The sequence below is a fragment of the Populus nigra genome, chromosome 11 (genome assembly GCF_951802175.1).
Source record: "Populus nigra chromosome 11, ddPopNigr1.1, whole genome shotgun sequence".
Lineage (NCBI taxonomy): Eukaryota > Viridiplantae > Streptophyta > Magnoliopsida > Malpighiales > Salicaceae > Populus > Populus nigra.
The window spans coordinates 2,195,912-2,211,051 of NC_084862.1; the positions used below are offsets into that span (position 1 = coordinate 2,195,912).

Here is a 15,140-nt window from a genome sequence, read left to right on the forward strand (position 1 = left end):
ATATACAATAATAAAATACAAATTTTGAGTTTAGTTTTGAATACTTACTGTTTTTCTTGTGTTGTGTTGTTAGTTTATGTAATCAAAGATCCAAAACATGACTATAGTATTCTGCATGTGCAAGAATAAATGCGCACATGATTCATTAGTTAAGGTGGTTGTTACAGTTTGTTTAGGAATTAGTTGATTAACAGAAAGTTAGTTGCAAGGGAAGAACAATATTTACAGCTATCTTGAAAACCAAGTAATAATTGAAGAACAATTTGCAGTAATTACAGAACTCTCTAACCCTTTCAATTTCTTCTATTTCTCCCTCAATTTTCTTCCCAACTTTTGTTTGTTAAGGAAGATCCGTGTCCGCCAGTATATTTTCATCAAAGTGCAGATACACCCCACAGCTTTTCAACTTGAAAGGCCTTCGGATATCACGACCTAACTTCCTCCCACTGGCGTCCACTTTAAGGTGGTGGAATTTAAATGTAACTTCATTGCCAGAATATTTACGCAAATGTTTTACCAATTCGAGCTCGTAGTGTAGAATCATGTGATCTGAGTCACATGTCTTCAAGGAAAATAATAGAGCGAAGCGGGAACCGAAGACGACTTCATCATTACCATCATGCTCACCGTTTTTACTCTTAACATGGTAATCAAAAAATACAAGAACTTGAGAATCATCATAGACTTCACAAGGCATGTCCTGGGAGGGAAGAGGGAGTAGAAAGACAAGGCAGAAAGCAATTCCCTTGAGCTGATGACAATTTGAGGGCAACTGTATGGTGAGTGAAGATCCAACTCCTTTGTCACCGAACCATTCTGGAATTTCACTCCCCGGTAGAACCATTTTAATTCCGCCATCTGGGATCTCCTCTCCGGACTGTAACACAAAAGTCACATTTCGAAAATGTGATGAAGCAAGCAAGAGAGAGAGAGGAAAGAAAGACAAGGGGGTTTAGAGAGATACCTGAATTTTCAAATGCATTGCTGCTACCAGCGGTTTCTGATCCAATTTGAAGCAATTTGTAAAATCCCATTTGAAGTAATTTGTAAAATCCCATAAGCTGCCGATATTGATGATTGATGTCACGGTTTCTAGTGATGCACAGTCATGTGTACATAGACGGCTCAGCGAAGGGGGAAGCTCAGGTAACGCTTTAATAGGCGTTCCATCTAAAAATAGAGACCCTAAAGATATCATATGCTTAAATGATGATGAGGGCATCTCTTTAATGCCTGTTTTACTCAAGTGAAGACTCTGCAAAGATTTCATAGGCACTGTGATTTCTGGGAAGCTCTCAAGTTCTGAGCAACCACTCATATCCAACACTTCGAGTCTTGTGAGAAACTGGATTGATAAGGGCACCTCTTTAATAGCAGTTCCCCTTAGTTTTAATTTTTCTATATCCTTTAAATTCTCCGGAAACTTGGTCATCTTTGAGCAACCATCTAGAAAAAGACGTTTCAACTTGCCAGTAACTGATTGTGGAACTTCTTTGATTGAAGTTTCCTTCAAATGTAAGGTTTTCATATTTTGTGAAATCGTTGGACACGTGGTCATATCTAGGCACCGACCTATAACAAGTTCTCTGAGAACCTTTGAATCAAGCATTGGAAAACTTATAAGATTATAGCAACGAATGAGATAAATATATTCCAGCTTGTCAAGATATTGAAGAGATGACGGAACCTCGGTTAAGCTTGGACAGCTCCCAAGCCTTAAGCACACTAAATTTTTGGCCCTTGATAGATCTGGCAATTCCGTCAAATATGGAGAGCTAGATAGGTCGATTCTTCTTAAATTTCCAACATCCTGTCAATAGAAAAGGCATAATTAGAAAGTTAGCACCTCCAACTTCATATTTCTAATCATAATCTGTAGCTATTAAATCATACCTTTACTCCTGTCCAAAGTTTTACAAGCTTGCTTCCGCGTAGGCGAAGCTCCACAAGGTGTTCAGCATGAAAAGATGGCGGCAAGGATTTCAAAGGGAATTCATCCCATCGCAGATATCTCAGCTCATTAGGAAGATATTCGAGGCCAGTAGGAGGAAGGTGCATTTTATCTTCTTTGGAGGGACCAAAGTTATAGAAATCCAGAAATCGAAGACCATCCATCATTGCGAAGGCATCAGATTCCAAGTGTATATGTCTCGATAACATGGACGTGTCCAAAGATATGCCTTTAATTTTTTGAGTTCCCTGTTAAACAAGAATAAAGAATAAACAAACAATAATACAATCTACTCAAACACATCAACTTTTGAGCAAATACATGAACGACAGTTAATGGCTGTAGCTCTAACCTTATTTTCCTCCAATACTTGAACGACATCAGGAGGATGACATAACCTGCTACGTTCGCCAGGAAAATCAGATTCTGCACGAACAATGTTAAATGCCATTTCTTGTAGTAAATCATGCATTTGTAGCCTTTTATGAGAAGATAAACGAGTTGCAGTACTTATGGGACACTTATCAATGAGACACTTATCAATGAGCGTGCTTATATCGAACTTCACAGACCGACCATAAAAGCAATCTAATATTCTTGTTGCTTCGTCTGGCTCCCGTCCTTTGAAGAAATGTGCTATGTCAAGAAATATGGATTTTTGTTCTGAATCCAACCCATCGTAACTAATTCTCAACGCCCTTTCGATTTGAGGGTGCTGAGCTAGTTTATTCAATGCACTATGCCATTCTTCAATGCTTTTACCATAGAGAGAGGAACCCAAAACTTTAAGGGCCAACGGATTGCCTTGTACATGCCTTTCAATCTTTTCTATCAAGTGTCTATAATCAATTGTGGGGATGCAATTCTTCAAGGCTTTCGAGCTAAAGAGTTGAATAGCGTCTTTATAGTTCAACCCCTCAACCTTGTATGTTTGGTCAACTACATTCTTAAGCACTTGCTTGTCCCTACTTGTTATGAGAACTTTACTGTCCGGACCAAATGAACTGTTTCGTCCATCAAGCAAATCTCTCAATTCTTCAAAACGCATTAAATCATCCACATCATCCAGAACAATAAAAGCCGTTATGCGACGAAGTCTCTCCCTCACAAAAGAATCTCGAAAACTCAAGGAGCCCATAGTGTCCAGAGTTTCTTGGCCAAGCAACCATTTAAGAAATTTTCTTCGCAAATCAGATTGTTGCCTAAAGTTTGCAAAAAAGATTCTTTCAAATCGAGAACGAACGTTGTTGCACACAGCTTGAGCAATCGTTGTCTTACCGATACCACCCATTCCCCATAACCCTAAAATGAGAACATCTGGAGATTCCATATCTAGCAAAGACTCAACTTTGCTAACACGAACATCAATTCCAAATAGACCCGCCATGGTGTGACTTGAAGACATGGCATGCAATTTTTTCAAAACATCACCAACGATTTTCTCAATAAATTCAGACTCCGGGCTGACAAACAAGAAGAACACATATAAATATACTCACTCCTTAGTTAACCAATCCTTGAAACTGGAAACTACTTGTAATCGGTGTTTATCTAAGAAAATCAATGAAATGCAAATAAATAGAATCATCTCAATCAATATTATTTTTTAATATAGTGTTATCCTTTTCACCTCAAATAAATACTCAAATAAATAGAATATTATTTAAGGACAGAAGAAAACATTTACTGTCCTAATAAAATTTAACATAAGGATTCCTAACTATCTACTTTTTATCTCCTAAAACTCAAGGATATTCAAGAAAATAGTAATCATTATTTTTTAAAATATATTAAAATAATATTTTTTAAATAATATTTTTGATATAAATACATTAAAATAATTTAAAACACTAAAAACAATAGTTTAAAATAAAAAGAATTATTTAAAAAAAAATATTTTTAAAAAACATATTATTAAAAAACATTTTGAAACACAAAAACTAACAGCCACTTAATATCAATACAAACCTTAATATTTATACAAACATTTCACTACAAATAATTTTTTTAAAAAATTATTTTTAATATAAACATATCAAAATAATATAAAAACACTAAAAAAATTAATTTAATTTTTTTATAAAACATTGTAAAACAGAAAAACAAACAACCACTTAATATCTATACAAACATTTCGCTACAAATAATATTTTTTTTATTTTTTAATGTAAACACATTAAAATAATTTAAAAATATATAAAAAAAAAATTTTAAAAAATATTTTAATACACAGAACAACCAACCACGTAATATCTACAGAAGTGTTTCGCTACAACGTTTTCAAAATCAAATAAAATAAATATGGATTCACAGAGCTCATCATTCTCAATAATTTTAAATTAAATTTCAAATCCTCAACAAATGAACGAACATTTTCTCATGGGATTTTCAAGAGCTTACCCAGAATCCCCTAAGCTCCATCCAGATAGATTGGCTGCATCCGTCAAAGCGTCTCTGAAGCTGTGCACTTCTTCCAACGTCAGAGCTTTATTCCTTATAAGTCTAGCAAATGCATCCCCAAACCTTCCTGTTTGATTTCTTACATGGGTTGGATTCACCTTGTAGAATACCGGAATAACTATCTGTCCATTGTTTTTTCTACACTCAAAAATCTTTACAAGCTCCTCCAAGCACCATTTGGAAGATGCATAGTTTTCAGAAAAAACAATCACAGAAAGCTTGGCCTCTTCAATTGTTCTCAGAAGTGATGCCGAAATCTCATCTCCTCTCACAAGCTGATAATCTATGAAAGTTAGGATTTGTTTCCGGTCCAAAGCAGCATAGAGGTGGCTGGTAAAACCAGCAAGAGTGTCTTGTTCGCTGAAACTAAGGAAGACATCATGTTTAATTCCTTGTGGATGGCCGGTGGTTAAGGTGGAAGGAGTAGATGGCGATGGAGATATATAAGCAAACATTTCTAAGAAACAAGAGTAAGACTCTGGTGGTAAGGTAGGTCTGGAGGGAGAGAACGGAAGGAACTCAAGGAAAAAAGATGAGGCTGATTTTGAAACAGTAGCTTAGGCTTTACGTGTTTAAGACCCTGCCTTAGGCATATGTATAATTATAGGCATCAAATCCAAGAATTTTCTTTGGCATTACGGAAGTAACCATTTGTTGATTTCCTGGAAATTCCCCAGTTACAAAGTGATGTGATAGAAAAAGGCATTTATACGTTGTTTTTTTTTTTTTTTTATGGTATTCACAGTGTTTTTATAAATTTTGATTTTTGTTTTTTAAATTAATTTTTTTAGTTTTTTTATTATTGTAATTTACTGGTATAAAAATAATTTTTAAAAATCAAAAGCATATATAGATTCTTGTTTAAAAATCAAAAGCATAAGAAAAAAAAAAGAAGGTATATCTATATAAATAATAAAAAAAAAGATTAAAGTGTATGCATTAACATTTGATCTCCTGCCTAAAATAGATGTTAAGCAATTAAGAATCAAAAGCTAAACATGTTTATCTTGCTAAACCTCTCCAGCATTACCCACGACACCTTAAACAGGAAGTGATCATCTCATAGCATTGTCTTTAACATTAACAGGTGGCTTGAAGGAGAGAGGAAGGGACGGGGGATTGGGCCAATCCTCTTCTTGATGCTCGGGCAATAATAACCATGTTGACGGGGACGGCGACTTGACCTTAAGTCTTCCCGGCGAGTGCTTGGGCAGCGTGTTCGGGAATCTGAGCTGCCTTGACATTACGTGTTTTCTGGAAATTACGTTTTTCTTGTCTTAACGGTGGCTTTCGATAATGTTCATATTGATAGGAGATAAATCAATTTTTAAACGTTTTGAAGCACTTAGGAATGATTTAAATATTCTTAAAAGTAAAATTTTTAAGGATTCTCGGGTGTTTTTATTTTTTAATATTTTGATAGCTAAAATGACTATATTATTTTTTAAAAAAAAAAGAGTTCAAAAATTTTAAATTCAAGTATTTTCTCGAAATATTATAAAAAATATTATTTTGATGTATTTTTAATTAAAAAATAATTATAATATTTTTACCATCACATTATATTATAATAGTAATGATGATTTTATTGAGAAGAACTTGTTAGAGAACCTGTTTAATATTTTGATAACAATTGTTTTTTAAAGTGTTTTTTTTAGAAATACATTACATTAAAATAATATATTTTTATTTTTAATATCAACACATCACAATAATATAAAACTAAAATAATAATAATTTAAAATAAAAAAATAAAAAAACTCAAATCCAAATATTTTCTTAGTACATTACAGATGGTTCACGTTATTGACTTCCTCGAAATTTTCATTAACCACAAAAGGCTTGTTATTATTATTATTATTTTGTAATTTGGCAGGGAAGGGCGTCAAGTCTTCCATCCAAGTGCTTGCGCGTAAAAGGAAAAAATATTATGTAATATTTTTTTTTATCATTTTAATCAAGTAATTTTTTGAATTTACTAACTTCATAACATTTTTAATGTGGTCTTTTTGTCACGATATCAATATTTTTCTATTTATATTGTAATCATACAATATTATGTAATCTCATTAAAATAATAAATATTTTAATTGTATCAATAATTTATTTATTGGTTTAAATTAATTATAAAATCGTTTTCAGTCTTTATATAGATTACTTACCATGAACGAAACCAGTTTTTCTTAAAATAATTTATTTTAGTTTTTTTATAGGCATATATTAATTTTAATTTAAAATATTTTCATCTATAAAAAATAATCTTATTTTTTAGGGTACTTTTAATAATAAAAAAAACCATATTTGAAAATGAAAAATTCAATAAATTTCTTGATTGGAATAGTAAAAAAAAGAAGGTATATCTAAATAAATAAATAAATAAAGATTAAAGTGTATGCATTAACATTTGATCTCCTGCCTAAAATAGATGTTAAGCAATTAAGAATCAAAAGCTAAACATGTTTATCTTGCTAAACCTCCAGCATTCACGACACCTTAAACATGAAGTGATCATCTCATAGCATTGTCTTTAACATTAACAGGTGGTTGGACACGAGCATAAAGAACAAATATAATGAACACAATAATGAATTAAGAGAAAAAAAACTTACTTCACAAGGTCAACATTAAGACCCAATCTTCTAGCATCGCCCTTGGCTACCAAAAAGAAAAGCAAAAAAGCAAAAATAATTAAGCAACTTCCAATATTCAAGCCACTGCAAAAGCTAAGCTCACTAATCAACATATATCTTCCCCTAACAGCAAAGCTAAAAATTAAGCATGATAAAAATTGAATTTTTTGAGGTTATTGGGCCATGATCTTCGTATTTTTTTTTTATTTTTATAGGATTATCTTGATTTCATAACTTATGATCACGAGTTAGTCAAATTAACCTGGATTGACTTGATTTTTTTAAAATGTTTTTTTAATTGATTATTTTTGTAATTGATTATTTTTTAAAAAATTTTGCCTTTCATTATTTAGTTTACTTGAGAGTTAACCTCCTTTGTTTTATTCAATTTTTTCTATACATAGTTATTTTAGTCTCATGACAGAAACATGAATTTAACATGCTGGCTCGAGTTAGGTTGTTTTTAACACTATTTTTTATTCAGTATGTCATTCAATGTTTGATTTGTTGGTAATTGAACTTTAATTTTTTTTTATTTATCTTTAAATGAGGTTAACTTGTACTCATTTAGTTTTTACTTTGTCATCAAATAAGATCATAGAAACCTTTAAAAAATATTTAAATGATATATTTTCATAATATTATTAAGTGGACAAAGTGATTTGGAGGAAAGGGCATTTAGTTGGTGTTTCTCTTTTTTCTATTGACAGTGTTTTTATAAATTTTATAATTTTTTTATTTGAATATTTTTAAATTTTTTTTAATGTGGTAATATAAAAAATATTAAAAAAAACAAAAACACAGTATCTTTATATATTTTTTTTAAAAAAACAATTATTACTGTAATTAGAAGAAACATATATTCTTGTGTATCATCATATCACAATTGTGATAGATAACTTTTTTTAATATTTCAAATGGATTAGCTGTTCCCTTAGCGCATTAGCAGCTTTAGGATCTTTTGTTAATTTCTCTTTAATTTTTTATTATTATATAAACACTTCTGTCCCACATTGTTGACTTCCTGGGAATTTGCCATGTAGAAAAGGATTCATGTCTCGTTAATTATCAAAACAAGACAAAAGAATGACGGGCAATAATTCTCAGTGTGAAGAAGAAGAAGAAGTCGTCTTGAAGGAGGGAGGAAGGGACCGGGGATGGGCCATCCTCTTCTTCATGCAATAATTGCTATATTGAAGGGGACGATGACTTAAACTAAGTATCTTTTGGAAGTATAATTGTAATTTTTTTTGAAGTGTTTTTATTTTAAAATAAATTAAAATATTTTTTTTATTTTTAATTTTTTTTTAAGATTAGCATATCAAAAATAATTCAAAATATATAAAAAATATTAATTTTTTATTAAAAAATTTAAATTTTTAAAAAATATAGTTTCACCACGTTTCCAGACAGTGTCGGCAGATACAGATGACTTTTCTATTTTCCTTTTTTGTCGGCAGATACCTTTTCCTTTTTAGATGCCTTTTCCCTTTTCCTTTACATATATAAAAGAAAAAGGAAACACGTAATTTCAAGGAAGACTTATTTTTGAGATTAGATTTAAATTAAAATAGATGATAATTAACCCACAAAACTACTAAAACTAAGAACTATGGACATATTTTTGAGACTTTTAACTGATGACAGAATGAACTATGAACAATCAGTGCTATCAATGGTCATATTAAACTACATATACATAAAAAAATAAAATTACAAATGCATTATCCCACAAAGTTTAAGTCTCGAGTAACAAAGTTATCTACACATACCATGCATTGATGATATGAGAACCTGAAAATAAACCCAATAAGCCTTCAAAGTCCAGGTCTTCAAAATTAGAAAAAAAATAAAAAAATATTCATGTTAACTGAGCATATGAAAATAATAAGAGAAGGGTGAAAAGAAGAAGAGGGAACCTGCTAAGGGGTCGTAGAAACCAACAACTTGAAGGTGTTTGCCATCTCTTGGAGTATGGCTATCAGCAGCAACAATTCTGTAAAATGCCCTGTTTTTGCATCCTAGTCTTGCTAAACGAATCTTCACCGCCATTTCCTGGGCTATTCTTCTTCACTGTCATTTTATCTATTAAAATAAATATCTTAGTATTGGGTTGTGACTGCTTTTATGAGCTTTTTTATTATCATATAGAACCAATGATACAAATTCATGTTTTCTATATTTTTTTTTCTTTTCCTTTTCGTTGCTTTTCTCACATTCTTCTTGCCAACCAAGCTAGAACTTGGTTTCAGAGTGGGAGAAGACCTTATAATTTACAATTTGTTGCCATCATTGGCCTCAGTCAGGTATGCTATTATTTGTTATAGTGCTTTGGTCAATGGTTCTTTCACACACACAGATGTTGATTTCTAAGCTGATAATCTATGAAAGTTAGGATTTGTTTCCGGTTCAAAGCGGCATAGAGGTGGCTGGTAAAATCAAAACGAGTGTCTTCTCCTCTGAAACTAAGGAAGACATCATATTTCATTCCTTGTGGCTGGGCGGTGGTTAAGGTGGAAGGAGTAGATGGCGAAGGAGATATATGACGGTTTCGTATGATGAATCTCCAGATATAAACAAACAAAAAGATAGAGAGATACAAGAAAAACATCGCCGTTGTTTTGTGAAGAAACAGTCGAAGAAACAAGAGTAAGACTCTGGTGGCAGGGTAAGTCTGTAGGGAGAGAACGGAAGTAACTCAAAGAAAAAAGATGCTGACTTCCTGGAAATTTCCGGTCTTGTTCATTGTTTATATGTGATATGGTAGGAAAGGGCATCAAGTCTTCGACCCTAGAGGACTTCTTTGCCTTCATATTATAGTGATGATTTGATTGGGAAGAACTTGTTACTCTACCCCAATCAAGTGTTTGTTAATTTTTTTTTTATTTGGAGACGCAGGGTCTTAGCCTGGTTTGTATAGGTTAAAATCTGGACTGTCAAACCCATCAAAAACTTTTTTTTATGAACCAAAAAATAAAACCCTGGCTTAGGCATATGTACAATTCTAATAATGGGGTTTCAAATCCAAGTATTTTCTCAGACATTACACAGAGGGTGTGAAAGATTGTACACACACGGTCTCTACGTACGTTGATCAGCCGATGATAGTTCTAATCTCTAAGTTGTCTTGTTTAACAGGGTGCACTTTGTTGACTTCCTGGAAATTCCCCATGTACACAAAGACTTCAGGTCTTGTTCTTTGTTTTATTTGTGATTTGGGAGGAAAGGACACAAGTCTTCGACCCTAGAGGACTTCTTTGCCTTCACATTATATTATTATAATGGTTGTGATGATCTGATGGGGAAGTTCCTTGTTACTCTACCCCAATAATAGACACGCAACAATTAAGTGTTTGTTATTTTTTTTTTATTATTATTTGTTTGATGACGCGGGGCCTTGGCAAAACCTGTTTAACCCAGCAAAGACTCTTTTTTTATGAACCAAAAGATAAAACATGAAATCCACCCCACCCTAATTTTCAGCTGGAAATGAAAACTAAAAACGCGTTCATCTTTTATCTCCAAACAGGCTGAGTCAAATCAAGCGAAAAATTTGTCCGATATTGTTTAAACGATCCCAATTGTATAACAACGTGAAAAACATTAAATCAATTAGGAGGGGCAAGAACAAAAGTGAAGGTTGAGAAGGGTAAGAAGAAGAAGAGGGAACGTGCTAAGGGGTCGTAGAAACCAACAACTTGAAGGTGTTTGCCATCTCTTGGAGTATGGCTATCAGCACCTACAATTCTGTAAAATGCCCTGTTTTTGCATCCCAGTCTTGCTAAACGAATCTTCACCGCCATTGTATGGAGCCATTCTTCTTCAAGTGAGAGATGGGATAGTGACTTGCAGAGGGAGATAGCAACACTGTTTGTGGATATGGGCTTTTGAACTTCTTTCTTGCCAAAACTATGCCGTTTTTATATATCAGCTGCCACAATGGGCCTCATAAATTCCTCTTTTTAAAAACAAAATTGTCCCTTTTTCAATTGTCCCTTTTTTCTTTTATTTTTTTCTTTTAATTTCTTCCTTTCATATTAAATTTGTATAATTTAAAACCTAATAATTCCTTTCGATTTGTAAGACACATTGTGTTTGTGATGTTAAAATAAGTCCCTGCTTTGGAATGAATGCTCGATTAGCTAAATTAAATTTTAAGTTTTAGAAAATAGATCCTAGCTTTGAATTGAATGCTCGATTTTCTAAATTAAATTTTAAGTTTTAGAAAATATTTCCTAGTTTTGGATTGAATGCTAGATTTTTAAGTTAAATAATAAATAATTTTAGAAAAAAAAAGTATTTTAGTAGAATACATTACTTTGAATCATGAGTTTGATTGGTTAACTTAAATTATTTAATAATTGAATTTCATAATATTTTTTTCAGATTATTTTTTATAAAGTTATCATGATTTTAAACAAATATTACAATATCTAGTTGGTGATTGATTTTGTGAGTTTTTATTTTTATTATTATTATATAATTAAGTAAAAAAATCTTAAATTTCTTTTTAAAATCCAATAGAATTCATGATTTAAGTTACAGGTTTGACGAATTAATCGATGAAACCAGGTCTTAATAAAAAATAATAATATCATCTTGAAGCTTTTTAAAATCAAATCAAGTTTTTATTAGTCATCCAAATTACTTTTGGATATGCTAAAATCAACTAGATTATATCAAGATAATTTTTGTAAGGTTTAATTTAAGAACTAGGCTAGATAAGAAGTGGAGTCATAAAGTTTAATGTTACTTGTTGTGCCTAGTTTAATAATCAATTAGTTCTCCGCAGTCTTAACATTCTATTTTTACATTCAATATTTTTTTTATCTAAACCATAGCACAACACGACACAAACCAGTTATCTATTGTAAATTAAACCAATAGTTATTATTAATTTTAATTTGATTAAGAGTCTACGCGTTCTCTTAAATTTTTATTTTTTTATGTTTTTGATTATTTTCATATGCTGATATAAAAAATAATTTTAAAAAAATAAAAAATTATTTTAATGTATTTATTAATAAAAAATATATTAAACCGCAATCACTATCACAATCTCAAACACACCTTAAATTTCATCATTAATTGTGTAAAACAACTATATTACGAAGCAAAATGAAAAGTTATTTAGTGTCACTATACATTAAGCATCGAAAAGTCGGTTTTTCAACATTCAAATAAGCCAATTGAATTAATCTACCTGCTTTGAATGTGATATAGATACGATTGAGATTTATTCACTGGCTATAAGTAATAAGCTGATGCAGTTAAAGGGGAATAATTCCTCAATCCATCCTTGGACGAAAACCTCCACGTCACACGTCCTCGCGATAGGCAGATATCGAGATTTTACCATAAAGCGTCGGCTGGTTCTGCTTTCACGTTGAGATTGCAGAAGAGGGTTTTTTCATTTTAGTATTCCAAAGGAAGGAGATTGTCCTGAACGATGCAGAATATACTTCCAACCATCTAGCTTCAAGAAGCCAGCTTGAAGCTATTCATTCCTTGTGCTGTCACTCATCATTCTTGCAAATCACAAATGTTTCATGCCAAGTAGAGCCTGCTTATCAATTTTGTGCTCCAAGCACATGTCCTGGGAAACGTTACAACTCTTTCATATTCAGGTAGCGAGAAAAATGCAAAACTTTGAGGTTGAGTTTTTGTACAAGAAATATATAGATGGGTGAATGTACATCTGTAGTATTTCTTTCTTTCTTTTTTCAGACTCGGCAGAAACTAATGAACACTTCCTGTTGTTGTTGTTTTCTTCGGTGTCCATCGAATTGTTTCAAAGAAGATCATGTTCAGGGGATGAAGAAGAACCTCATCCTCATTCCTTCTCTGCAATTACCACGAATACATCTTTCAGTGACCACCTACGTCAATCACTTTTGGCAGGCGGATTGATAACAGCCTTTTCAGCATTATAGCTGCACGGTAACCAATGACTATCTCTCTTCTCTGTCGGGCGCGTAATAGCACTTCATAGAAACTCAATTCCTCGCCTTCACTGAGGTAATGATCTGCTTGCCTTATTTGTAGCTCATTTCCCTGATGAAGGCAAAATGTTTGTGAATGATGAGTTTAACTGATTAAAGGATCTTAAATTCCAACATCATCAATAGGAACAATTTCACTAACACAACAAAGGAATCACTCTGATCAATGCTAGAGGGTTGTTCTAAGCAGTAAAGAGAGAACATGCTAGCAAACCCCTTTGCTGTTGTGGTCCAACATATTAACTAGCTTAATTTATCACAACCATAATAACAAAATGATTATTTGGATGCAGGGCTCACGCTATGCCACTTTCTCAATATAAGAAGCAGGGCATCAAAGTCATTATAATATATGATTTAAAGGAGTGACCAACTAGATGCACTAGGGAACGAAGCTAATGATCACCTGATGTGTTTAAGATTTCGTCCTTTAGTTTAGCTAGCAAAGTTTCATGGGCTCTATAGTATACATGATGCAGATGGCTTTTTGTGTGTGAGAGAGAGGATTATGTGATTGTTAAAAGTGCTTTCAATATCTTCCCTCAAGCAAGAGTTGGGCAAAAAACTAGAGCAATCCTGTAAAGAACATCGCATGATAGTGCTTGTCAAACTACCTCCTACTGATCAGAACTTTCCAAATTTCTGCTGAATTGAGGAAAGCTATGGCACCTCATTTGTTTATCTTTTAACCTTTCACGTATGTTCATTCGAATTAAACATATAGATAAGGTACGTAGGCAAGCTATGAGAAAAGAAAACATTGCATGCACTTGTTGGAATTTTCTATTGCAATTTTGTAAGCCTACTTCAAAGAAATGTAGGGAGAAACAAGAAAAACATTGCTATTGTTTTCTATTGTTTTTATTCTAAATTAATAATTTTTAGTATTTTCATATCATTTTAATATGTTGATGTTAAAAATAAATTTTTTAAAATAAAAAAATATTTTTTTAATATATTTTTTTATTAAAAAACAATACACTTCATAATTGAATCCCAAAAAAAAAATGAAAAGGTAATTCAGTACTGAGCCGAGGGTGAGACTCTAAGTTAGAAGGATCACACACTCTTCCTTACCTTCACATTATAATCATTGATTTGATTATGATTTGTGTTTGTTATTTGTTTGGTAACCGGGACTTTAGCTAGGTAATTGGTGCAGTGAGTTTATTTGAAATTATCATAGTCGTAATGGTTCAAAGTGTTTTTTATTTAGAAATATATTAAAATAAAATTTTTTATTTTTTTAAATTATTTTTTATATCAATACATCAAAATAATATAAAAATATAAAAAAATTATTTTAAATAAAAAAATTAAAATTTTTAAAAATATGATTTTCACCACGTTTCGTAACACACTCAAAATCCACTTTACCGGGCTAGTAAACGTGCCAACTGAAACACCCTAATTTTCAACTGGAAATGAAAACTATTAAATCAATTAGGAGGGGCAAGAACAAAAGGAAAGGTTGAGGTACTCTAGGCGTTTCCTACGATTGTTAAAAGTTGAAAAATATTTTAAAATAACTTTTTAAACTTCAATGTTTATAATATATATAATCCATTCATATAAATTGTTTTTTAAATTTTTTATATAAAATATTAAAATTCCAGATAAATTTTTTAAATTTTTTTTAGATTAACTTAACCAATATAATCCAAAACACTGCCTTTTGACCAAATCAACCTTAGATTTGGTTTCAAATCCAAATATTTTCTCATGTACAGAGGGTGCACATTGTTGACTTCCTGGAAAATTCCCCATGTACAAGAAGGCTCCATGTCTTGTTCTTTGTTTATCAGTGATGTGGCAGGAAAGGGCATCAAGTCTTCGACCCCGGAGGAATTATTTGCCTTCACATTATATTATTATAATGGTTGTCTTTGTTATTTGCTTTTTTTTTTTTATTTGTTTGGTGACATGTGGCCTTTGGCTGGATCTGTATCAATTAAAAATTAAACCAGTAATTGGCTTAACAAAACCCGTTTGACCTACCGGGTCAATCAAGAATCTGGATGACCCGGTGAAATTTAACCCATGAAGACTTTTTTATTTATTAAGAACCAGCCGATAAACAAGCGAACTGAAACACTA

The 15,140-nt window shown here is 31.9% G+C and overlaps 2 protein-coding genes across 14 annotated transcripts in view; one reads left to right on the top strand and one right to left on the bottom strand.

Annotated features, from left to right (window-relative positions):
• Positions 1-15,140, top strand: part of LOC133667900 (uncharacterized) — a 167,869-nt gene that overhangs the window by 135,547 nt on the left and 17,182 nt on the right. Inside the window, exon 11 of one of the 13 annotated variants that reach the window (XM_062087615.1) lies at positions 9,294-9,328. The exons of the other annotated variants lie outside the window; for them this stretch is intronic. Within the exon in view, the coding sequence (XP_061943599.1) occupies positions 9,294-9,313 (20 nt within the window). The 3' untranslated portion in view covers positions 9,314-9,328. Of the gene's footprint in view, positions 1-9,293; positions 9,329-15,140 lie in introns of those variants that run through there. 13 annotated transcript variants of the gene reach the window in all.
• On the bottom strand, positions 178-5,037 carry LOC133667896 (disease resistance protein RPV1-like). The gene is made up of 5 exons (XM_062087600.1): positions 4,352-5,037; positions 2,304-3,414; positions 1,894-2,199; positions 965-1,810; positions 178-877 (listed from the first exon to the last, which is right to left on the bottom strand). Exons 1-5 carry the CDS (start codon positions 4,864-4,866, stop codon positions 341-343), a joined length of 3,315 nt encoding a protein of 1,104 aa, XP_061943584.1. The 5' UTR covers positions 4,867-5,037; the 3' UTR covers positions 178-340.